The 24,775-nt window shown below is 43.3% G+C and overlaps 1 protein-coding gene across 2 annotated transcripts in view; it reads left to right on the top strand.

The window, feature by feature from the left end:
* Window positions 1-24,775, top strand: part of SPAG16 (sperm associated antigen 16) — a 584,427-nt gene that overhangs the window by 279,256 nt on the left and 280,396 nt on the right. For both annotated transcript variants that reach the window (XM_044432017.1, XM_044432016.1), the window contains exon 10: window positions 10,041-10,184. In XM_044432017.1, the coding sequence (XP_044287952.1) occupies window positions 10,041-10,184 (144 nt within the window). The remainder of the gene's footprint in view (window positions 1-10,040; window positions 10,185-24,775) is intronic.

Raw genomic sequence — 24,775 nt, 5'->3', positions numbered from 1 at the left:
GTACAGGAGGGACTGAAGTCCCAGCTGAGACCTCAGAAACACACTCTGAACTTGGAGCTGGGACTCCAGCACTCTCCCTCCTTTCACTCCCTCTTCCTGGCATGACTCTTTCCACGCTGGCTGCAGCACTGAGGTCAGAAGACTGGCCTTGGAGCAAGTATTCAGTAGGCACTTGGGGAGGTGGGTGGGAGGAGTGAGGTGCCTCAGCCTGTCTTCATGAGTCAGGTCAGAAGACTTTGATGGCTGAAGTCCTGTCCCTCAACTGGATGTCCGTAATCATCTGGGTCTGCAGGGTTATGAGCAGCTACGTTGGATGACACTGCCCAATAAGTAAAATAAAACATGTAACAAAAGAGCCAAGACTCTCAGGTGATCTGTTCATCAAATGATAAGTATGGACTATGTGAATTGGTTATGCAAGAAAGAATGGCAGGGAGGAGAAAGTAGGAGAAATATATACACAATGTGAAAGTCATGTTGAATCATAGGAGCAATATGGACAGTGTGAAATGATTTGGTGATTTATGAGGTAGTTGAAAACCCTTGTAAATCCATGGGTAAACATATAAAATGTATTATCATTGTAAATGTCAGAAAAATATAATTCTTTGACCTTAATTTTTTAATAATATGAAACACTAGATATATAGTAGTTTTCAGATCTGTGAAATGTCAGATATCAACTGGATGAAAACAATCAATATAAAAAGCTGGTTTAGGCTACAGTAGTATGCACACTTGTCTGACAGTAAGTTCCATTAAATTCACTTAGTCCCATTAACTCCCATTAACTCTTCGCAAAACCAGGTTCTTTCCCCAGGACTGTAACCTTACTCTTCTTGTTACCTATTTTCCTCCCTGCCATGACTTAACTTGTGCCAAAGCCTCATTAGGAATCTGTTTTTAGTATCAGAGCTAACTGCTGGAATATTAGAAGAAAGGGGCATCTGAACATGTGCAGACTGCCTTTGGTTCAGCAGTGAACAATTGACGTACATAGCACTTGTATAGGCAGAATTATCAATGCATAAAACCTGAGTCCACAATCCTTTCCCTCTTCCACTTTTGACTTTGTCTCTCACCCTTTTTTCTTTCCTATTAAATATAATGCTTTTGTTACTATGTCAAGTAACAGTTAAAGAAGGTATTTATTATTTGCTATATTTTTCCAGGTGTTTTATCAATACATTAGGGAAGGAGGTGGAGGCAAGAAAACAAGTGCTTCATCCAAGCTCTTCCCATTCTTTTCACCTCATATGTCCATGGTCTCTTCAGAGACCAGTAGGAAAAGCATAGCTTTCACACAGAAGATTTTTTTTAAAGTTTGAGGAGGAAAAAAAAACCAAATCAGTTTTTTACACATCCCATTCCCATTTTTATTCTAGCCTTGGACACCATAACTTAATGTTGGTATCACCACAGCTTATGAGGTGTTGCAGATAATGATGAAAGGATTGGCAATTTCTGCTTTGTATCATTTCCACCCCACCCCTTCTTGCTTCCCAGTGATTTGTACAGAAGAAGGGGGGAAAAACAATGACTTCTTCTCTCAGATTCGTTGTTGCATTTGGCATGCCTGTGTGGATAAACATCTGTCAGATATGCAAGCGACATTTAGGATTCTAAGGCAGATCTCATACCATTTCATAAAATCTGTTTTTGTTCAGTGTTTTTAAACATTAGGAAAATGTTAACCGAACCAGGTAGCTATGTCCCAATTTACCCAATGGACAGAAATTGTGGATCAAGTTGCTTCACTCCAAAATGCAATGTGAACAAAATGCTCAAGCAACCCTAGTTCCACTTATAGAGATAAAGTAGTTAGTGCCCATCCTAGACTTCAGTTTAGCTGCTATCAATCTGTACAATGACAGAAAAAGAAAAGGAGAGACAAATTCTGAAAGATCAGGACATTTGGACTTTCCCACAGGATAGGATTCTGAAATATGAAATGGTCCCAGCTGAAATGCAGCCTATTTAGGCATTAATTCTCCTTTCCTCTTCATGTAGTGAGGTGGGAGTCATTCTTGGGCCCACTAGCTCTTTCTTCTTTACATTTTTCTAAGTTCAGTATTTGAAGGGAAGAATAGTTCTAATAGCCAAAGTGCATAACATCTCTGTGCAGGATCAGGTCCATATATATTGGAAATGAGACATGCCATGACTTTTTTGAACTTTAAAGATGAAGAAACTAATAAGGTAAAGGTGACCTTGAGAGAGATTGCATTCATTTCTATATTAATTTTAAAATTTGAAATGGCAGATTAATAGTGCCTGTTCAATTTAATATAGGTATACTTTCTTGTATAAAACTTTGCAATTAACAGAACTTGCCAAATAGCAAGTTCTGTGTCACATTCTTTCTAAATATGTACAGAACACAGCAAGATTCTAACCATCTGTGAAAAAGCTGCCATGCAACAGAAATCTAGGAATTGCTAACAGTAAAGATGAATGATTATCCTAAACATACTAGAGATAGGAAGTGTTACAAAAGCAATCCACTTAATTTCAAATTGGTCACATAAAATTGCATTTGAGAACATCTGTTTTTATTACAAAGTAAGCTAACCATCTTGGTTTTCTTAATAGCTCACGTGCACGCACACTCGCGTACAAAAAGTGTCATAGACCACACAACGGAAATGATTGAGTTAAATCATCTTAATAATTTTACTCTTCAATTTTATTTTGTTTGTCCATTTCATTCCACATTTAAGCACTCCATCTGACCATTTTAACATTTTAGACACTATTCCAGCATCACTAAACAGAATTAATTTTGTTAATAACCACTGCGCTTTCACTGAATGCAAACAGAACTGAAGTTGTCAGGCCCTTTGTTCACTCTCCAGTGGTCTATAAGATTTACAAATTGTGGAACAACAATGTTTGACCACAGCAAATGTAAAACTAAAATCTTACTGTTGTATATTGCAGCACCAAGAATAAAATAAATGTAGCCTTCCACCTTTTGTTAAGATAAGAAAATATTAATAATCACTTTTATCAGCATAGTAATGTTTATGCAATTCAGAGAAGACCAGCTAGTAATCACCTTGTTCTGGGAATGTTCTTGTAATCATGGTGGCTTCCTGTTCTATAACAATGCAGAAATTAGTTGCAATTGCCTGATAAAAACTTTGGCAAGTATTGCCAAAAATTTAACAACAAAAATGTCTTGCTTCTTCATAGTTCTGTTGTTAAAGATAATTATGCATAAACTTCAACCCTGATATCCGTATTATTATTGTTGTTGTCAGTCGTGAAGTCGTGTCCGACCCATTGCGACCCCATGGACAACATTCCTCCAGACCTTCCTGTCCTCCACCATCACCCGGAGTCCACTTAAGTTCACACCAACATCCATATGGATAATAATCCATATTATTATCCATTCATAAATTATACCTAAAGACCACCTGTTCAAAAATTGAGAAATTTGTTAATCTGTGAACCCACTTGTGTAGAAGTAGAGGGACAGAGGATCTAGGCAAATGGGCTGAGATGGTCGAAGCCAGCAGTCTGCAGGCTGAGCAGGTGGATGAGCTGGTCCTGCTGGAACAGTTCATAACAATCCTGCCTGTTCCAGCCCGAAACTGGGTTAGGTGTCAGAGGCCAGAAACCCTAGAGGACACCCTTGTACTCATGGAGACGTTTGTGGCAGCTAAGGAACTGGAGGAGGGGGACAGGCTGGGGCCTCCCTGGCAGGAAGGCGAGAGGTGAAGAACACTGGTGGGCCGTGACAGCCGAGGCCCAGAGAGGACAAGAGCAGCTGAACCTGCACCCACTGGAAGGCACATGAGGTTCAAGAATGCCATCCCACTGGAGGCGTGTGCACCTGGCGTTGCATGGCATCCCCATGCCCTGCAGAGGGGAAAGGAAGAGGATCCCACTTGAAACTTGTTTGTTTTACCTGTGGCAAGGAGGGACATTTCTAGCAGGACTGCCCTTTGATGGAGTGTGACTTTGCGGAAGATTGGTGGTCAACCACGGTGATTCCCTCACCTCAGGAAATCTGGTGGGTTCAGGCCAGGGTGGATGGGAAGGAGGTTGAGTCCTTAGTAGACACAGGGTGCAGTCACACTCTGGTTAGGAAAGCTTAGGAAAGTCCCTTAGCCTCTTGGAGGGGGGGGGGATTTTTGAGGAAGTGGAGGGGTTCACCCATTTTCCTGGGGCATTAAATGGAGCAGGGCCAAAGACAACGGGGCATGGCTGGGAATTTGCTTGGGCAGAACACTGCATGGGACTCCAACGGTGAGGATGTATCGGCAGGCGTACAGCTGTGCAGAATTGTTGGCCAGTGAAGGAACAGCTGGGTTGGGTGGAGTGGTGCCCCTCCCTTTTAATACAGTCACACCACTGCATTATACAGGTGGCTGTTCATTTTATTTATTTATTTATTTATTTATTAGGTTTGTTTAAAAACCACCTTTTAGCATCATGTTCTCTGGGTGGCCATTACAATATAAAATCAACAAATAACATTAATAAAATAATACAGATAAAATATTGTAATAAATAAACAGAATGAAATCACAGTAAAATAAATAAAATGAAACATACATTAATATAGTTAAAATCCTGTGCATTGATATAAATAGTCTAGATAGTGCCAAAGCTGCTCCAGAAAAGAAAAAGTTTTGCAGGCACCTGAAACTCAGTAAGGTAGGTCCCTGGCAAATCTCTGGCAGTATAGTGTTCCATAATTGGGGTGCCACCACAGAAAAAGCCCTCCTCTTTGCAGCCATCCCCTTAACCTCCATGAGGAGAGGAACTCACAGGAGGGTCCCAGTCAAAGATTGTAAACAACGAGCAGGAATATGTGGAGTAAGGTGTTCCCTAAGATATTGTGGTCTCAAGCCATTTAGGGCTTTGTATGCCATAGCTGACCCCCTGAATCCAGCCCAGACAGGAACAGTGCAGCCAATGGAGGACAGGTGTGATATGCTCATGAGAACTGGTCCTTTTCAGCAGCCACAATGCCCTGTTCTGAATCATTTGAAGAGTCCAGACAGTCTCATGTACGGTAGTCCAATCTGGAGGTTACCAGTGCCTGAATGACTGTGGCAAGACTACTTTCAAATAACAGACTACCTTTAGAGGGAATGCATCCACATCCAGGACAGGATTATAATCTCCCAGTTGATATGGGTTTAATCATCAGCAATACTTCTGTCTTATCAGGATTGAGCTTGAGTTTATTGGCCTTCATCCAACCCATTACTGAGTTCAGACACTGAGACCACCACCCCCGGATCAGATGAAAATGAGAGGTCGAACTGATTATCATCAGCATATTGATGACACTTCAGCCCAAACTTCCTGATGACATCTCCCAGTGATTTCATGTAGATGTTGAAAAGCATGGGGGATAAAATTGAACCCTGTGATACTCCATGACGGAAGTGCCATGGTGCAGAGCAATGATCCTCCAGGTAGGAGGAGAGCCAGCACAATGCCTTTTCTCTAAGTCCCAGCCTGACAGGCTGCTTCAGAAGGACACCATGGTCAGTGGTATCAAAAGCCACTGAAAGGTCCTGGAAAATCAGCTGGGTTGCACTCCCCCTGTCTCTCTCCCTGCAAAGGTCCATCCTACAGGGCAACCATGACTTGGTCCCAAAACTAGACCTGAAACCCAACTGAAATAAGTTGAGATAACTCATTTCCTCCAAGAAGGCATGGAGTTGCCTGGCCACCACCCCTCCAGTTCATCTTGGGGAGGACAGTTCACCAGTGTTCATCACTCCAGTGTTGTAGTACTAGTTTTTTAGCTGTCAAAAGAGCACGGAAAATCCCTTTTATGTTGCTGTTGTGTTAAATTCCAAGAGATGGGTTAGGAATTAATAAGGACATGTTTATCACTGAATACCAAAGAACTTTCCATCACAAGTTTTATCTGACTTATTACCTTTTCCAAAAAGAAGCATCCATGAGGCATGACCAAAACCTACAAATTAGCTGCTTTACACTTCCAACATTTAGCTGATTTAATTTAATCCCTATACTGTGATGTTCAGTATACTTAAAACATCATTTTTTGCTGAATTAAAAGTAACCTAAGATTCATTAGCCCTTCCAAACTAGATCACAGTGAAACACTTCACTGAATGGGCAAAATAGGATTCTGCATTTCGTTATTCCATTCAGCCATATTTCACCCATATTCATTATTGGTTGAAAGCCTGTGTATCATATTTGTTCATGGATAGATATTTTCACTATATCACAGAAGTGAGTACACCCCTCACATTTTGTAAATATTTTATTATATCTTTTCCTGTGACAACCCTGAAGAAATGTCACTTGGCTACAATGTAAAGTAGTGAGTATACAGCTTGTATAACAGTGTAAATTTGCTGTCCCCTCAAAATAACTCAACACACAGCCATTAATGTCTAAACCGCTGGCAACAAAAGTGAGTACACCCTTAAGTGAAACTGTCCATATTGGGCATTATTAGCCATTTTCCCTCCCTGGTATCATGTGACTCGTTAGTGTTATAAGGTCTCAGCTGTGAATGGGGAGCAGGTGTGTTAAATTTGGTGTTATCGCTCTCACTCTCTCATACTGGTCAATGGAAGTTCAACATGGCACCTCATGGCAAAGAACTCTCTGAGGATTTGAAAAAAAGAATTGTTGCTCTACATAAAGATGGCCTAGCCTATAAGAAGATTGCAAAGACCCTGAAACTGAGCTGCAGCACGGTGGCCAAGACCATACAGTGGTTTAACAGGGCAGGTTCCACTCAGAACAGGCCTCGCCATGGTCGACCAAAGAAGTTGAGTGCACGTGCTCAGCATCATATCCAGAGGTTGGCTTTGGGAAATAGACGTATGAGTGCTGCCAGCATTGCTGCAGAGGCTGAAGGGGTGGTGGGTCAGCCTGTCAGTGCTCAGACCATACGCCGCACACTGCATCAAATCGGTCTGCAGGGCTGTGATCCCAGAACGAAGCCTCTTCTAAAGATGATGCACAAGAAAGCCCGCAAACAGTTTGCTGAAGACACGCAGACTAAGGACATGGATTAGTGGAACCGTGTCCCGTGGTCTGATGAGACCAAGATAAACTTACTTGGTTCAGATAGTGTCAAGCGTGTGTAGCGACAACCAGGTGAGGAGTACAAAGACAGGTGTGTCTTGCCTACAGTCAAGCATGGTGGTGGGAGTGTCATGGTCTGGGGCTGCATGAATGCTGCTGGCACTGGGGAGGTACAGTTCATTGAGGGAACCATGACACTCAGAGAGGTCCGCCTGGCGCCGTCGTTATTTGTTTTTCGGCGCCAGGCGAAGACCTTTTTATTTAAACGTCATTTTAATTGTTAATATTATTTGCTTATTTTATCTGGCCAGGGTGACTTATTTTATATTGTTAATTTGTTGTTTATTTGGATGTATTATATTTTAATTTTATGTTGTGAGCCGCCCCAAGGCTTCGGCGAATGGGGCAGCAAAGAAATGTTTTAAATAAATAAATAAATAAATAAATAAATAAATAAATAAATAAATAAATAAATAAATAAAAGAAGCTGAGGGTAAAGGTGATGGACTGGCCAAGCATGTCTCCAGACCTAAACCCTATTGAGCATCTGTGGGGCATCCTGAAACAGAAGGTGGAGGAGCGCAAGGTCTCTAACATCCACCAGCTCCGTGATGTCGTCATGGAGGTGTGGAAGAGGACTCCAGTGGCAACCTGTGAAGCTCTGGTGAACTCCATGCCCAAGAGGGTTAAGGCAGTGCTGGAAAATAATGGTGGCCACACAAAAGATTGACACTTTGGGCCCAATTTGGACAGTTTCACTTAGGGGTGTACTCCCTTTTGTTGCCAGCGGTTTAGACATTAATGGCTGTGTGTTGAGTTATTTTGAGGGGACAGCAAATTTACACTGTTATACAAGCTGTATACTCACTACTTTACATTGTAGCAAAGTGTCATTTCTTCAGGGTTGTCACAGGAAAAGATATAATAAAATATTTACAAAATGTGAAGGGTGTACTCACTTCTGTATCAGAACCAACAAGCTGATCCAAGGTTGAAATCACCCTGTCCATTTTCTTCAAAATCGTTAAATCTGGATTTCTCCATGGAGTTAATTTTTCATGTGAAAATACTGCAATTGACATGAAAGCACACGTCACACCTCCCTAACTGCCATCACTGCTGGAGGCACATTCTGGTAGTGTGAGAATCCACTGCAATCCACTTGGGAAGAGACATGGAGATTCTGGTTGGGACTATCAAATACATTTTTATAAATCACATAAATAAAAAATTACAATTCTAGCAGAGGCCAGAGAGAGGAATCTATACTAAGTAGAAAAGACCAAAATCTAGTACATGTCCACTGAGTAAGGAAAGATCAGGGAAGCAAAATCCACTCTCTTTAATCCAAAGCACTATCCTTTCAAAGGATATTTGTGGTAGAGTGGAACCCCATGAAATATACAAAAGCTTCTAAAACTATTTGCTAGATATAAATAAAGGAATGTCACATAAAACATAAACCTATGAGGATTTTTAAAACTGTGAGGTTCCCATCAGGATGACATACAGTTTAATATAAAGATATTAATTGTCACTGAAATTGCATTTCCTCAACATTTCAATTTACAATTGGAATTATTAATCATCATATATGACACATATTGCACATGTGTCCCCTTGTATTTATGTTCCAATACATGTTTAATGATTTCCAATTTTGCAATAGGTATATAAATGCAGCAGATGCCATATAAAAATGGTAACAATGGATTCCATACTGCTATATAATGTTGAGGCTTGAACCTTGTGCAGAGGGAGGAGGGGAAAATTGCTCAAAACACATGTGACATGGCCTCTTAACATAGTTTTACTTGAATCTAGAAGGTCTTTTGTATTGGAAATAATTAGACCCTAAGAACAAAGATGAAGTAAAACTTTTTACAATGCAGAGTTGCTGAAAGGAAGTCAAGGGCACCTAATTAATGTTACACATATGGCACTCTTTGAGGGATGAATGTAATTTCTTTTTTCAAGAGGCAACCCAACCATACTTGTGTCACCAACCCGGCTGCTAATTAAATGGTATTCACTTTTGGTTGTACAGTTCTTGAGCAGCTTTAGCATTTTATAGGAACACTATAATTAAAATAGATGTGGGGGAGGGGAAAACCCTATGAATTGTACATTCTGTATTACATTCCAGTGGCAAGAGCTTATTTTCTCTGATATGTTATACATGTTATTTTCACCAACTAGCCTTGCTACAGATTATTACAAAGCATTTTGAAGAAAACTAGCTGCTGACACATATATATCATTCATATATGTACACACACACACACCCTTATACCTATGAGATGTTTAAAAGACTAGAAAAAAGCGGGAAAAATCAAATCTATTTTGTGATAGTGAAAATAGTGAAATATGCCCAGGCTGAAAAAGATTACAGGAGGGCATTTTTATTTGGATTCAGTTTTATATAATGGGAATGATTTGTGTACTTCTAATGAATCTACTTCATATAGAATAGTTAGTAAAGAATACTATTAAAGTGTTAATAGTAGAAGACATTTAAATCCCAGCTGTCCCACTCAGCATTTGAAGAACAGGATGGCTCTGTTTCTCAGGGCCCACCCACCACTCACCCAGGAGCAAGCTTGGATCATGAGATTCAGGGTAGCCCTCTGTTTCACATAGCTCATCTGCCTATACTGTAGATACCAAGAGAATTATTGCAGGGTTTGGGTAAGGCAGTATGTCCCTGGTAAATCAAAGACATTTATAAAATGTGTCATGAGGACCTCAGGTGAGATTTGTTTTGTTCTGAAGTTTTCTGAATTTGTGAATGATTATAGTGGCTTTAGCTCTGACATTAGGAGGAAGCTGGTTTCTAATACTAATGATAGAAATAGTCGGCTTTTGTGTTGTCATTATGCCTTTTTTTAAGTATGTGTGCTTTTAAATGTTAGCATTGCAATAATCAATGTGGAATGTAGTGCCTAAAATTCTTTTGATTCCAATGCTTACCCTTTACTTATTCCTTTTCCTCTCTGCAGCTTGGCTTTACATCCAAGGAAAGATATTGTTGTCACTGGAAGTGATGATTGCTTGTGGAAAATGTGGGCCTTCCCTAATGGCAACATCATCATGAAAGGTGAAGGTCATACTGATTGGCTTTCTGGGTGCTGCTTCCATCCAAGGTTAGTGAAAACAGTGTTGTGAACCAAAACTAATTTTCCAAGGAAAATGCTTGCTTACTTTGCCATCCCTGGGTGGTCCTTATTTGATGACTTTCTGTTCAGACTAGAACCTTCTGCTCACTGCTGAATTTCCAAACATGTAGATAAATTTTCCTTTGGCTTTCACTATATTGACTTAAGATTGATTGCTTTCAGCATTTGTACATCTCATGCTCTTGTCCACATGCTTGTGCATCTAACCAAGTATAAGCTTTTCAGCTCTCACATTATTTAATTTATCTGTGCTTATCACAAGGACAAACTGGATAAATGTTTAAAACCATTTATAAATATTGTAATTGATTTTTTGTTTTAATGTTTATTTCTTCCATTGGTATTTATATTGTCCCAGGTTACCTTTAGAACAAGTGTGCAGACTTTTCTTTCAACAGTTTAATCAACACTCATTTAAGATACTGAAGTAGTCCAGCAATTAATTGCATTTAATTATCATTATGAATTGGAAATAATGTTATTATTTTGAGAACAGGGTACAACATAGCTTATTCCTAAAGCAAATAAAACCTAATTATGTATAATGTGTACATAGAACTAAAGACCACTTTATATGTTCTTTCCAGCACATTTCTTGCACAGTTACCTGAGCTTGCAAATTGTCTATAATATAAAAGGTACCATCAGAGAAGATAAATCATACTATTTCCCAGGGAAAAGTGCTGAAGAGTGATTCTCACAGCTGCCTTTGTGAGTTAGACCACTTTGTTAGTTTACAGGCAGAGGAAATCTGAACTAGACATTACTAGTTTACTTTGCTTGGATCTCATTCTGTCTCTCTTATTCGCACATGCACACTCTGTCCTCTGCCCACCCCTTCCCCACCATTCCTCTAACGCCACTCAGCCCCCTTCCCCTCACTTGCCTTTTACATATGGCTTGCTTCTTCCATGGTATCTTCTGCTACTGCTCATTGACTCTTGTGCCTGAAAAATCCTGGAACTACTTTCAGAGAGTTCTATTGTTCTCTTTCTTACTTGCTCAATGAAACAGCAAACAGAATTATACAATGACTGGGTTGACACAGCACAGCAACTCGTAAGCATGCCCTTTCTTGCTGAATCACTGGTTCTTCATCGTGGCCTCTGTGCATCCCACATATGGGATACTGCGCCTGCGCAGTGCCTGTGGCTGGAAGATTGATAGCTAACGGTTTGGTGGGAAAACTCTTCTCCCCTCCCCCCTAGCAGTATATATGGAGCGGAGTGTCCGCCATTTTCCAGTCTTTGCGACTGCCGTTCATTGTGCCTCATGCCGCTTTCGCTCTCGCTCTGACCATTTCCTCGTCCTTCTAAACCTTTGCGATTGTTCTTCTTTCCAAGTTACTGACCCCGTTTTTTGATAGTTCTTGTTGTTTCTCGTGTTGTTCTCTAGTTATTCACTTCCTTCTCTCTTTCTAAAAAAAAAAAAAACCAAAAATATATTATTACCCTCTGCACTATCTCCTTTATTTCTCTTCTAACGATGGCGCAATGAGCAGCTTTCTGTAAGTGTGTGGAATGAGGGTCTAAGATGTCCCCGGCAGACCTGCATGACCTATGCCTTCTCTGCTTAGAGGAAGGTCATAGGACAGATAAATGTTCTCATTGCCTGGCCTTCTTGAAGCAGGCCAGGAAGAATCATGAGAACCGCCTTCAGAGGCTTCTGTGGGACCGTGCACTCCTCCAATTGGACCCACTAGTCTCCCGCCCTGCTCTGACCGTGGCTGTGGCTACCCGCCCAGCCCCGCCTGCTCCACTGGCCTCTTCTTCCAGGGCTCCGCCCTCACACCCTTTGGATGAAGTTGCATCTACCTTGGGTGATCGGCCTGCTTCCCCACCTAAGAAGAGTGAAAAACGGAAGCACAGCGGCTCCGATAAGCTGTCTGAACACAAGAAGGCCAAAAGAGATAAGGCCGGGAAGCCGCCTCGGAAATCTAAGAACCCGGAGCACTCTAAGCACCAAGACTTGGGTTCATCGGCCCCCTCGGTCCTGACGGCTGTCACGGTACCGACACCACCAGGCCCAACACTCCAGGCGGCCATGAGGGTTACCCCTCTCGGGTACCCTCGTCGAGTGGACGAATCAACATCAGAGCCTCTCCAAGCTCCACTTAGGGAGTCGATCTCCGACAGGGAGATTCGAGATTTCCCACCCAGGGCTAGGTCCCCCACGCCTATGCCCCCAGCCAGACTGGACACAGAGATGGAGATGTCTCCTCCTGGGAGCAGGAGAAGCCCCTCGTCTGAGAGAAGATCCAACATTTGGTACCATCCTCAGTCTTCGTTCTACCATGGATGGGGGGGACTACCATTCCGTTGGACATTACCCGGCTCCTAGAGGTCACTCCTCTCCACCAGCTCCTCATGACCGTCCAACATCTTCAGTCCCGAGGCGTGCCTCTACAATACTGACCAGGGAGAGCAGCCGGTCCATGTCGCTGGCAGAGTCTTCCTCCTCTGCCCCCCCCCCCCCAATACTATGGGGTTGATTCTGACGACTCCAACGTCGACTCTACATCTCTGGATGTCGCGGTGATTTCCCAGGGCCCTGGGTCCCCTGACAAATCCCACATCTCCATTGCGGAGCTGATGTCACATCTGGTCCAGTCATTGGAAATCGATGCCATACAACGGCCTGGCCCCAGCACCGACAAATTTTATGATGTCGTCCGTGGGGAGCAGTCGACATCAATAGTCTTGCCGCTTATTACCACCTTGCGGCAAGCTATGATCCAGCTGTGGGACCTGCCCTCCCATCCTCAGCCAACTTCGAGGAGGTACGAAGCCATGTACCGGGTTCGGGAGGAGGACATTCCGTTCCTTCTCCGTCATCCAAAACCGAATTTGGTCATGGTGGAGTCCTCCCAGGGTAGGGAATCAAGGGGTCATACCGTGCCCCGAGATAAGGAAGGCAGGAAAATCGACTCCCTAGCTCGCCGAGTCTATGCGGCCTCTGGACTCAGCTTGAGGATATTGAACTATGAGGCGACACTGGCTCGGTACCAGTATTTTATAATGCAGCACCTCAACAATGTCATCTCGGCTCTCCCAGACAACCAAGGCGACCTCGTGAAAGTCTTCATAAAAGAGGCTATGCAGGTCGCATTCCAACTGCTGTCCACCGCCCAACATCACGTGGACACAGACTCCAGGGCCCTGGTCGGTGCCGTTTCCCTCCGGAGGCATGCATGACTACGCAATTGCAACTTGCCGGAGGAGACGAAGAGGCACTTAGAGGAGATGCTCTTTGACAGGTCTGGGCTCTTCCATTCTAGAACCGACCACAAACTCAAAAAGATGCACGAATACAGGATGACAGCTCGGTGGATGGAGCTTCAGCCCCAAACCAGACGTAAGTGGTCTTGGACCCACCCGTCGTACTGTCAGCTGTACCACCCAAGGCAGCAACCTCCACACCGACAACAACAGCAGCAATGCCGCTGACAACAACTGCCTCAACGCTACCAACAAGGCCATCGTCACTTCGATGGTGACAGGAGGCAACGTTGACGGGACAGGCGAACCTTTCCTCTACTCCCTCTCCCACCTACCCCTCTCTCATTTGGGGACCGGCTGAAAGGCCAGCTCCCCATTTGGGAGTCCATCACATCTGATCGGTCGGTGTTGTCCATCATTCAGCAAGGATATCGGATAGAATTCAACATTGTTCCTCCATCGAGCCTGATCCGGTTCGCTCCATCCTCACCAGCATTGATTGACAAAGTTCAACATCTTCTCCATAAAGGAGCAATTCATCAATTAGCTCAAACAAAAGGACTCCATGGATTCTATTTGAGATATTTTACAGTCCCGAAGCAGGACAATGGTCTTCGTCCGATACTTGACTTAAGAAACGTCAATAAGTTCATCACTACAAAAAAATTCAAGATGACCACCCTTCAAAACATCTTACTGTTGCTGAGGAGAGAGGACTGGTTCACCTCATTGGACTTAAGGGACGCCTATTTCCACATTTTGATCCATCCGTGTCATAGGTGTTTCCTTCGTTTTGCTGTTGCGTCTGAAGTTTTTGAATTCACAGTGTTACCCTTCAGACTGGCCACTGCTCCAAGGGTTTTTACAAAGTGCATGGCACCTGTCTGTGCCTGTCTACGACTGAGAGGTGTTCAAATTTACCCTTACCTCGATGATTGGTTGCTAGTCTCCCAAACCAGACAAGGACTTATTGCTTCAATTCATACAACCTGTACTTTGCTGCAAAACCTTGGACTTTGCATTAACACTGAGAAATCTTCTCTTGTTCCCGCACAGATGATCACTTTCATCAGAGCTCGTCTAGATTCCATGACGGCAAGAGCCTTCCTCCCACAGGACGGACAGCAGGCTCTTGCTCAGCACATCCATCGAATGTGACAGGACAGGACGGTTCCTGCCCGATCCATCCAGAGACTCTTGGGACATATGGCTGCATCAGTCGCTGTTGTCCCACATGCCAGACTTCGACTTTGTCCTCTCCAGCTTTTCTTTACAAAGTGTTCTGACTGCAAAGGGACTTACCGACGAAGTTACTTCGGATCCCATCTTCTGTTCTTCACTCTCTGCTATGGTGGACGATTCCGGCAAACCTAACTGTAGGGGTTCCATTCCGACCCCGGTGCCCTTTGGTGACTCTTGGTATCGATGCATCCCTACTGGGATGGGGAGCAGTGTGTTCTGACCTACACACTCAAGGCATGTGGAATCGACAGGAATCTGGGAATCATATCAATTTCCTAGAATTCTTGGCAGTATTCAAGACCCTAAGCTCATTCGAGGACGTTCTTCGGCACCGAGTCGTTCAGATATCCTCAGACAACATCGCTACAGTCTTTTATCTGAACAAACAAGGAGGGACGAAGTCACCGACGTTAGCATGGCTATCGATGCAGATCTGGGAGTGGTGCATCCTGAGAGACATTACTTCGATAGCAGTACACCTAGCCGGTACAGAAAATGTGGAAGCCGATCTTTTAAGCAGACACATGTCCACATCTCATGAGTGGGAACTGGATCACCAGACGTGCGACCAGCTATTCCATCGTTGGGGCCACCCAGACATAGACTTATTCGCTACCTGACAGAACAGGGTATGCGAGACATTTTGCTTGAGAGCGGGAATCGGACAGGGGTTATCAGGGGATGCCTTTATGATCCCCTGGAACAATATGAACTTTTACGCTTTCCCTCCGATTCCCCTCATTATGAGAGTAATATCAAAGATAATCTACGACAGGGCCACAGGACTACTAATAACCCCATGGTGGCCGCGCCAACCTTGTTTTCGACTCTTCTGCATATCTCTCAAGAAGAATACCTTCAACTCCCATCCATTCCATATCTTATAACTCAGCGAGGGGGCACAATTCACCACCCGGACTTAACATCGCTGAAATTGACGGCATGGCGATTTCGATAACAGCTGATACTGACTCGGTACCGATGTCGTCTGCACTTTCTATGGATCTCATCCCCGGATCCGATATGTTACTCCATGCTTCAAATCCTTCTGCCCTCTCTGCATCCTCAGATCTAATGAACGTTCCGTCGGGTCCGACACTTTTTCACCTGGACATCCAACGCATCTTCGATTCTGCGCTAAGGCCGTCAACTTGGAAATCATACACGGCCAAGTGGCAACGATTCTCTATCTTTGCTGAGTCACGCTCCTTCCTTCCACAGTCAGCATCCATATTCTTCAGTTCCTCTTAGAACCATATTCTTCAGTTCCTCTTAGAACTCCACCACTCCAGACTGAAGCTGTCCTCCATTAAAGTGTACACGGCAGCAATTTCCCATTACTGTGGTACAATTCAAGGTTTCTCCATTTTCTATCAACCATTGATAAAGAGATTCCTTAAAGGACTCCATAACCTGCATCCGACGGTCAGACCGGTTATGCCTACCTGGAGTCTTTTAGTGGTCCTACAGGCATTAACAAGAGCTCCTTTCGAATCCTAGGTGACGATTGATTTACGCCTTCTTTCTTGGAAAACAGCATTCCTTGTAGCAGTTACGTCAGCTCGGAGAGTTAGTGAGCTCTGTGCCCTCAGAGTAGACCCTCTGTATTTGAATTTTCATAGGGAGAAAGTAGTTCTACAAATGGATCCATCCTTTCTTCCTAAAGTGGCTACCCCCTTCCATATAGGTCAAGACATTGTTTTACCTGCCTTTTTTCCATCTCCATCAAATCCGATTGAGAGATCTTTACATACACTCGACGTACGGTGCAGCCTAGCTTTCTACAGATCAAGAACTGAGTCTATTCGATATTCTAACAGGCTCTTCGTTAAGTACTCTGAACAAAATCAGGGTTTTCCAGTTACCCCTCAGAGACTCTCCAAGTGGATAGTCCACACCATTACACTCTCCTATCAGTTGGCTAAGATAGACTTGCCTACAACCCCAAGAGGTCATTCTACTAGAGCAGTAGCTGCTTCTTCAGCCTTCGCATTGCGGGTTCCAATTGACGATGTCTGTAGGGCGGCCACCTGGGTCACTCCATGTACATTTGCAAAACATTATCGGCTGGATGTCCATGCTAGACAGGATTGTTCCTTTGGCAGAGCCGTTCTTTCAGCTATTCTTCGTTGATGACACCTTTCCTCCTCCAGTCGGGGTAAGCTTGCTAATCTACCCATATGTGTGATGCACAGAGGCCACGATGAAGAAAAATAGGTTGCTTACCTGTAACTGATGTTCTTTGAGTGGCCATCTGTGCAGTCACACAACCCACCCGCCGGCCCCGCTCGGTGTCAATGGGTGGTGCTCTTTCGGTACCATGCTATTTTTCTCATCAGTACCTAATCAGTATGTTTCTCTCTTGTCATTGCTTTCAACAACGTTTTATTACTTAGTTACGATTTGTTCTTTAGAGAGTGAACGTCCGGTCTGTCAAAGACTGGAAAATGGCGGACACTCTGCTCCATATATACTGCTGGGGGTGGGGAGCGGAATTTTCCCGCCAAACCGTTAGCTATCAATCTTCCAGCCACAGGCACTGTGCAGGCGCAGTACCCCATATGTGTGACTGCACAGATGGCCACTCGAAGAACATCAGTTACAGGTAAGCAACCTGCTTTTGTTGTGTGATAAGGTATGAAGCCATCTATGTTAACACATCATGGCTTATTAGTGTGGTTGGCTTTATGGTTCAACAATAATGAACAAAGCCTTGAGCATGGGTTGCTGTCTTATTGCATACAACTGGATGTATTACTTTCACTTTATCCAGGTGATTCTTGAGTGTCATGGAAGTTTATCAAGAATTTTTTCTACTCTATGGCTCTATAGTTACCTTATACACATTGAATGAATCACAGTATCACAAAGATGTCTTTGTGGTTAGGGTTTTGGAGTGGGGACATGGAAGATCTGCATTCTAGTTCCCAATCAGTCATGAAGCTTACTCTCAGCCTAACCTGCCTCACAGGGTTGTTGTTGTAAGGAGAAAATGGAACAATGTAAGCTGCCTTGGGTTCCTCACAAGAGTTAAAAAGGCAAGGTAGAAATGCAATATAATAGTAATACTTTTAATTGCTAAAATGATTGTGCACTGCATCTTATTTACACCAGCCTTAACTCTACCCTGTAATTTTCCCTTCTTCATCACTCCCTGCCCTCTGTAAGTTTCAGTCGTTCCAGTCATAGGCAATCATTTAAAATTTCCAGACATCACAGACCACAGTCTTAACCCTACTCTACCATATTGCTGTGTATACTTCCTCTCTCCCCTGAACAATATTATAGGGAAATCTTAACACATGCTGCTAAATTGAGCCAAACATATTAGCCTTAGCTTAGTCTAGAGTATGCACCCTAAGCATAAGTTCTGCTGTGAGATCCTTGCCATGGCAGTTCAAGGTCTACATAGTTTAGATACAGATCTGAGTAGTTTTCCTGTGAAAAAAATGAGTACATCAGAGGTTTCTGGCTAGACAGAGCAACCACTTAACACCTATTTAATTTTCTCAGCCAACATCTCTGGGAGACACTGCAATGGAACCACAGTACACCATCCTCCAAAAGGGGATGGTAATCTTGTTCAGTGTGAGAGCAGGGGATTTTCAGTCCCCCCAGCCTCTGCTAGCACTTGATGCTTTCCTGGATGCCATGCTTCATTGCCGTTCTAAATTAATTTAATCCCAGGAAGACACAGCTCAAATTTGAGATGCCTTCTGTGTGACTGTGGGGTTTTCTGAGATAGTTGTTGCAATAAATGGATTTTGGGGGTATCTTGGCACCATGTGGCAGATTCCAAATGTACCACAACATGGATCTTTAATATGTGATGAACATAATGGCATCGTGTGACCATAGGCCTTTTCACATATTCAGCTAGATGGCTGTCAGGAAACATGGATGAATCATAGGTCTTGGAGACACCCAGCTTCCTCACTGTCTTTAAAGTCTTGGCCTGAAAAATGTGGCTGGATGGCAAATATGTGCAATATAAATCCTAGCCAGGGTGGGCTCTTCTCCCTCAGGCGACTGGGACTATGCACTGTGTTTTTCCCTGCTTAATTGACAGACTTTTCAGGCAGGTTCTTGCATTGCAACAAGGTGCATTGGGCCACCTGCAAGCATTTTGCATGCTGAAGATGAGTTTCTGGTGCCTGCGCTGCATGGGGAGTGGGGGAGGCAAATCATGTCTGCACCTGGGAAGCTATCAGGAATTTTACCTTTGAGAGCAATATTGTGCAACGCAGCGCAAAGTATCCATACAGATGTCATTCCTTTTTGTTAGTATGTTTTCTAGAGGCACATGCTGCTACTGCTTTACCTCAGTATATGCAACATAAATGTTCAGTCTCCATGGATTGCCTTCACTAGAGTTCATCCTTGTGTGCTCTAGGTAGGGTTGCTGTGCTGTGCTGTGCTGTGATTTGTGCAGCATCCTGAGTTCTGCTGTTCCAGAGTGGATGGCAGAAAGTAGGGGGCAGCTTCTTGAGAGTTTTGCCCTTATTGTGCTCAGTGAATGGGTACCTAGCTCTGACCCAGTATAACTTTATATTTTCATAGTGGCACCACAGTAGAGTTCAGGAATTTCTGTATACTTACTCTTTGCCCTGCCCATGCACTGGCCCCTTGGTCCTTCCACTGGAGTGTCTTCTCTGCTGGACTCGATATCTGAACTGTCAGGTGGGAGGAGATCTTCTGGGGAATCTTGTAGCCTGCCAGTGGCACTTCCTTCTGAGAGAAGGAGCCCTTCAGCTTATCAAATCCTGTAAACCAGGGATCTTCATGTGCATAGTGTGAGAAAATGAAAGAATAAAAATTAAGAAGCTGTTTACAGAGTCAATTACATCAGGCAATTTGTTGGTCTTGGTTTGCATTTCCTATACATTTCCCTCATCCATCTTCATATTGTGATGTTATATTAATACAATTAGATATGATTATGCAATACTCATTGCCTCACTATTCCAGCAGTAGTTTGAAAATCTGGAATAGAATTCGATCAAGAAAATATTCACCTGGCACATTGTGACTGCCTTTTCAAAAGAATCACACCTCTGATTTAACTTGGGAGAACTGCAAGAGCTGCCGAGTACTAAATAAATGTGCAAATGTGCCTCATTCTCACCTTGAGTTCTGTGAAGCTGAGTTCTGTGCTTGGTTCAGTTACCACTATGGGGAAAAGCAGAACTTTTTCCTTGCATTTAAGGAGACCAGATGGCTATATCTGATCCCTTGTGCAGATCTGAGAGTGGAATTTTGCCTTGAGCTTTATAAGGGAAAAGAAATCTTCAAATAAACCCAGTCATCTACACAGCAGAGCAGCTGGAAAGGAAGAATGTGTGGGGGAGGAATGCCTCTTTTCCCTTGTTCAGTTTCAGGTGACAAGTGTCAGACTCCAAAGGTAACTCAATATTATTTTTTCAGGCTTTCAGTGTAGCAATTTTGAAGAAGTGTGTCTGCTTTTAAGAGTTTGTTTGTTTAAAACTATTTTAGGCTAGAAATTATCACCTTCATTGTAGTTCTTAGGAGCTATATTCTGCTCCAATTCCCTGTTTATGTATGTGCTTAGGAACTTAAATTCTGCAACACAAATTAATATTCTGCTTTGGAATAGATTGTTTAGATTATTGTTCTCCTGCACTGATGTACAATATATCACAGAAGTGAGTACACCCCTCACATTTTGTAAATATTTTATTATATCTTTTCCTGTGACAACCCTGAAGAAATGACACTTTGCTGCAATGTAAAGTAGTGAGTAGACAGCTTGTATAACAGTGTAAATTTGCTGTCCCCTCAAAATAACTCAACACACAGCCATTAATGTCTAAACCGCTGGCAACAAAAGTGAGTACACCCCTAAGTGAAATTGTCCAAATTGGGCCCAAAGTGTCAATCTTTTGTGTGGCCACCATTATTTTCCAGCACTGCCTTAACCCTCTTGGGCATGGAGTTCACCAGAGCTTCACAGGTTGCCACTGGAGTCCTCCTCCACACCTCCATGACGACATCACAGAGCTGGTGGATGTTAGAGACCTTGCGCTCCTCCACCTTCCGTTTCAGGATGCCCCACAGATGCTCGATTGGATTTAGGTCTGGAGACATGCTTGGCCAGTCCATCACCTTTACCCTCAGCTTCTTTAGCAAGGCAGTGGTCGTCTTGGAGGTATGTTTGGGGTCGTTATCATGCTGGAATACTGCCCTGCGGCCCAGTCTCCAAAGGGAAGGGATCATGCTCTGCTTCAGTATGTCACAGTACATGATGGCATTCATGGTTCCCTCAATGAACTGTAGCTCCCCAGTGCCGGCAGCACTCATGCAGACCCAGACCATGACACTCCCACCACCATGCTTGACTGTAGGCAAGACACACCTGTCTTTGTACTCCTCACCTGGTTGTCGCCACACACGCTTGACACTATCTGAACCAAGTAAGTTTATCTTGGTCTCATCAGACCACGGGACACGGTTCCACTAATCCATGTCCTTAGTCTGCTTGTCTTCAGCAAACTGTTTGCGGGCTTTCTTGTGCATCATCTTTAGAAGAGGCTTCCTTCTGGGATGACAGCCCTGCAGACCGATTTGATGCAGTGTGCGGCGTATGGTCTGAGCACTGACAGGCTGATCCACCACCCCTTCAACCTCTGCAGCAATGCTGGCAGCACTCATACGTCTATTTCCCAAAGCCAACCTCTGGATATGATGCTGAGCACGTGCACTCAACTTCTTTGGTCGACCATGGCGAGGCCTGTTCTGAGTGGAACCTGCCCTGTTAAACCGCTGTATGGTCTTGGCCACCGTGCTGCAGCTCAGTTTCAGGGTCTTGGCAATCTTCTTATAGCCTAGGCCATCTTTATGTTTTGCTTGTGTTAGTGTTGAGAGCTATAGAAATCATACAGTCCTGTTGATCCTGTTGAACTCTTGGCAGTTTTTGATAAAGAATACACTAACTTGTCATACAGTCTCCAATTTTAGTTGGAACTGTGGGCTTCTCCACTTCTTTCAACCTTTTTGTCCAAGGAAGGACTCATAGTCCCATCACTGCAAATGCTATCTCTCTCCCATGGAGGAGCTGTAACTAGGTGGTAGAGCACCTACTATACCTGTACAGGGTCCCAGATTCTACTCTCAGCATCCCTTGGTTAGACTGGAAAAAATCCTACCTGACACTATCTGGTAAACTTCTACCAAACAGTATCTCTAATACCAAGCTGGACCAACCAGTGGTCTGACTCAGCATAAGGCAGCTTCCTATTAACCTAGATTGTACTGATTTCCAGGGTTTAGAGTTAGCACAAATCCATTTCACATGTGTATACAATGCTAGGAGAAAGAAATTGTCCATAGTTTTGGAGTCAGGTGTGTTTAGTATATCAGTGACTCACAGCTCAGTGTTTCATATACAAGGCATTTGAGAGTTGCTGTGTCTGTCCTAAATCAGTATCTGATGATGGTAGCCATCCTGATCAAAGGGATCAGGCTGAACAAATGGAAGTTTGTTTATTTGATATATAATCCAACCAGCATCATTGGAAGGGAACTTATAGGCCATCCAGTTCAGCCCTTTGGGCAATGCAAAAAATCCAGACCTAGAGAACCCTGACACACAGCAGTCTAACTTCTCTCCAGCAAAGGGGGGCTTGCTATTCCCCACTCACTCACTGCTTTTAACGTGAAGAAATTTCTCCTTGTGATCTACTGAAATCTACCGCACTAGAACCTAACTTTATTATATTTATCCCAGCCCTTGAGAGAGTAGAAGAGGCAAGTCTGTGTGAAAGCATAAAAGAATGTTGTTATGCTTTCCATCCAGCTTTCTTTCTGAATATATCCAATTCCTTCAACCATTACTCACCAGCAGCAGTGATATTGGCCAGTTTTTCAAGTAATACTGCAAGGTATCATTGAGCAGGTTATTGACTGACTGTGGGAGAGTTTGCTTCATATCACATCTCATCATTGACATTTCTGCATGTGCTTGTAGATGTTTCTCTTGTACTTTTCTCTGCAAGTTCAACAGCTCCTTGTTTACATGCTTGTCATGCCAATGCTGTACCTCATGGTATGACTGCCATGTACCTCATGAATTGTGAGAGCTGTTTCAAGTATCTTGGTCCTAAATATGCCAATGTCCAGTCTATGGCAAAAGAAGAATCCATGCAGCAAGGATTGGTTCCTTAGCTGACACCTCCAAGAGGAATGCACTTTGTCATTTGGAAGAGAATTAATGCAAGCTTGTCAACCCCTGAATCAAAGATAAAGCCAAAGAGGCACATTACTAGAATTACTCCCAAATAGTAAAACATACCACCAGATTTTAGCTTAAAGCTCTTACTGGCAGTAGATAAGAGGCATTTCAAACTTCTACAGTGGGGGAGACATGACATCAAACCAGAAGCCCACAAAATGATTGGTGGTTTTGGGAAAGGGGATGCAGCTAGGGAAAAGATGTGTGTCCATCAGGAAAGCCACAGAAGGCTGGATTCAGACCCCAGGAGGGTTGAATTTGGCCCCTGAGTATGAGGTTTCCCATCCCTGCAACTGCCTAGAGATTTCAGGAATGGGTAACTATTAATCAGGCTGAGCCTAGTGGCAAAATCTAAACCTTCCACTGAAAAGATTCCACAATGCATACCAGTATGCATTGCCTGTTAGAACCAAGCTGTAAGCTCAGAGGGCTGCATGGAGACTTCATAAGGACTTTTCAAATACCTTGATGAGCTGAACTCCCAGTATATGAAGCTGCTGTGTACAGTATCGGATTGTTGACCCATTTAACACAAAATGGTCCACTGATCCACTTCAGTCTTCTTCAATGTGTCAGGCAAAAGAGAGATGCCAGCAATAGAACTTCCATAACATATGCTTTGTACTAAATTATGTACTTTAGACCACCCTCAGTCTGCTAATTGGGGGCAGGGGGACTTCTAGTAGCTATAAACCTGGCTATACTTTTTATTCCAGAATGCATTTGCTAATTCACATTTACAACACACTGTAACTCATTGACCTGGTTTGGATAACACAACAGTGTTATGGTAGGTTGATTGTCATGTCATGCCAGCAGGGACTGATTCATCAAGGGTGGCTTGTTCTTTTTAATGTGTCTGAAGGCTGCTTTAGTGTTATTGTCACCCATGGCAGTGTCTGCTCTTGTCCAAGCCCAGATAACATGATCCGACATGGGTAAGACCCAACAGTCATTGAGCAAGAGCAGAAAGCATCTGTTTGGTGACCACCATCGCCAGTCATTCTTAAAGTGCCCAAGCTGAATTTGGAAATGGCAGCCAGACTGCTCTCTCTCCCCCACTGTGATCTCTAGCAGATTTTGGGTGTCCCGCTGCACATCATCTCACTTGAGGCTGAAACTTGGGTGTGTTGAACTTCCGGGAACAAGCCCTATATGCACAACAGGGACAAAGAGAAAAAGAGAGAGAGAGTTTGCACTCATTTGTGTGTGCAAAAAATTACTAAAAGTAGTAGGGAGGCACAAGCAGTCTATCCAAGATGTGAGAGCCCTTAAGGGGATAGCAAAAGGCATCTTTGCTGCTGTCTTTAACCATCTTGTGGAAAAAAACTTTAAAGAGAGAGCTACAGCAAGACAAAATCAGCCTGTGATCACAGTTGTCAGAAAGAGGAGATTTCTGCCCTGTGGGATACCACCTGCACAAATGAGGGCATAGGAGGGAGTGAAATACCCATGGTGAGCCCAGCAGTCTCCTGGTTTCTTCATGGGTGCTTTGTGAAACAACCAGCACAATGTGGCTTCTTGCTAGGGTGACGTGTTATGTTGTGCAAACTCAGGCATTAACTCTTTACAGGGAGTTTATGTTTTAAACTTACTTTATAAATATGTAAGTACATGTGGCCAACATTGGTAGAAAGGTAAGATTTATTTTAAATTAATATTATAGATAAGTTAGAATACTGTAACAACAATCTTGGTACTGGTTTTCTTGGTACTATATCTATACGTATGTATAATCATTACTTCTAAAATTGAATTTTGGGTTGACGATATATTATGTGGCAGCATTACTAAAACTAAGCAGATTTGAATTTGGTTAGTGTCTGGCTAGGAGACCCATTGGGAATCTG

This window comes from Varanus komodoensis, unplaced genomic scaffold (genome assembly GCF_004798865.1).
Source record: "Varanus komodoensis strain SLA01 unplaced genomic scaffold, ASM479886v1 scaffold23, whole genome shotgun sequence".
Classification (NCBI taxonomy): Eukaryota; Metazoa; Chordata; class Lepidosauria; order Squamata; family Varanidae; genus Varanus; species Varanus komodoensis.
This window is presented reverse-complemented; position numbering and strand designations above follow the sequence as displayed.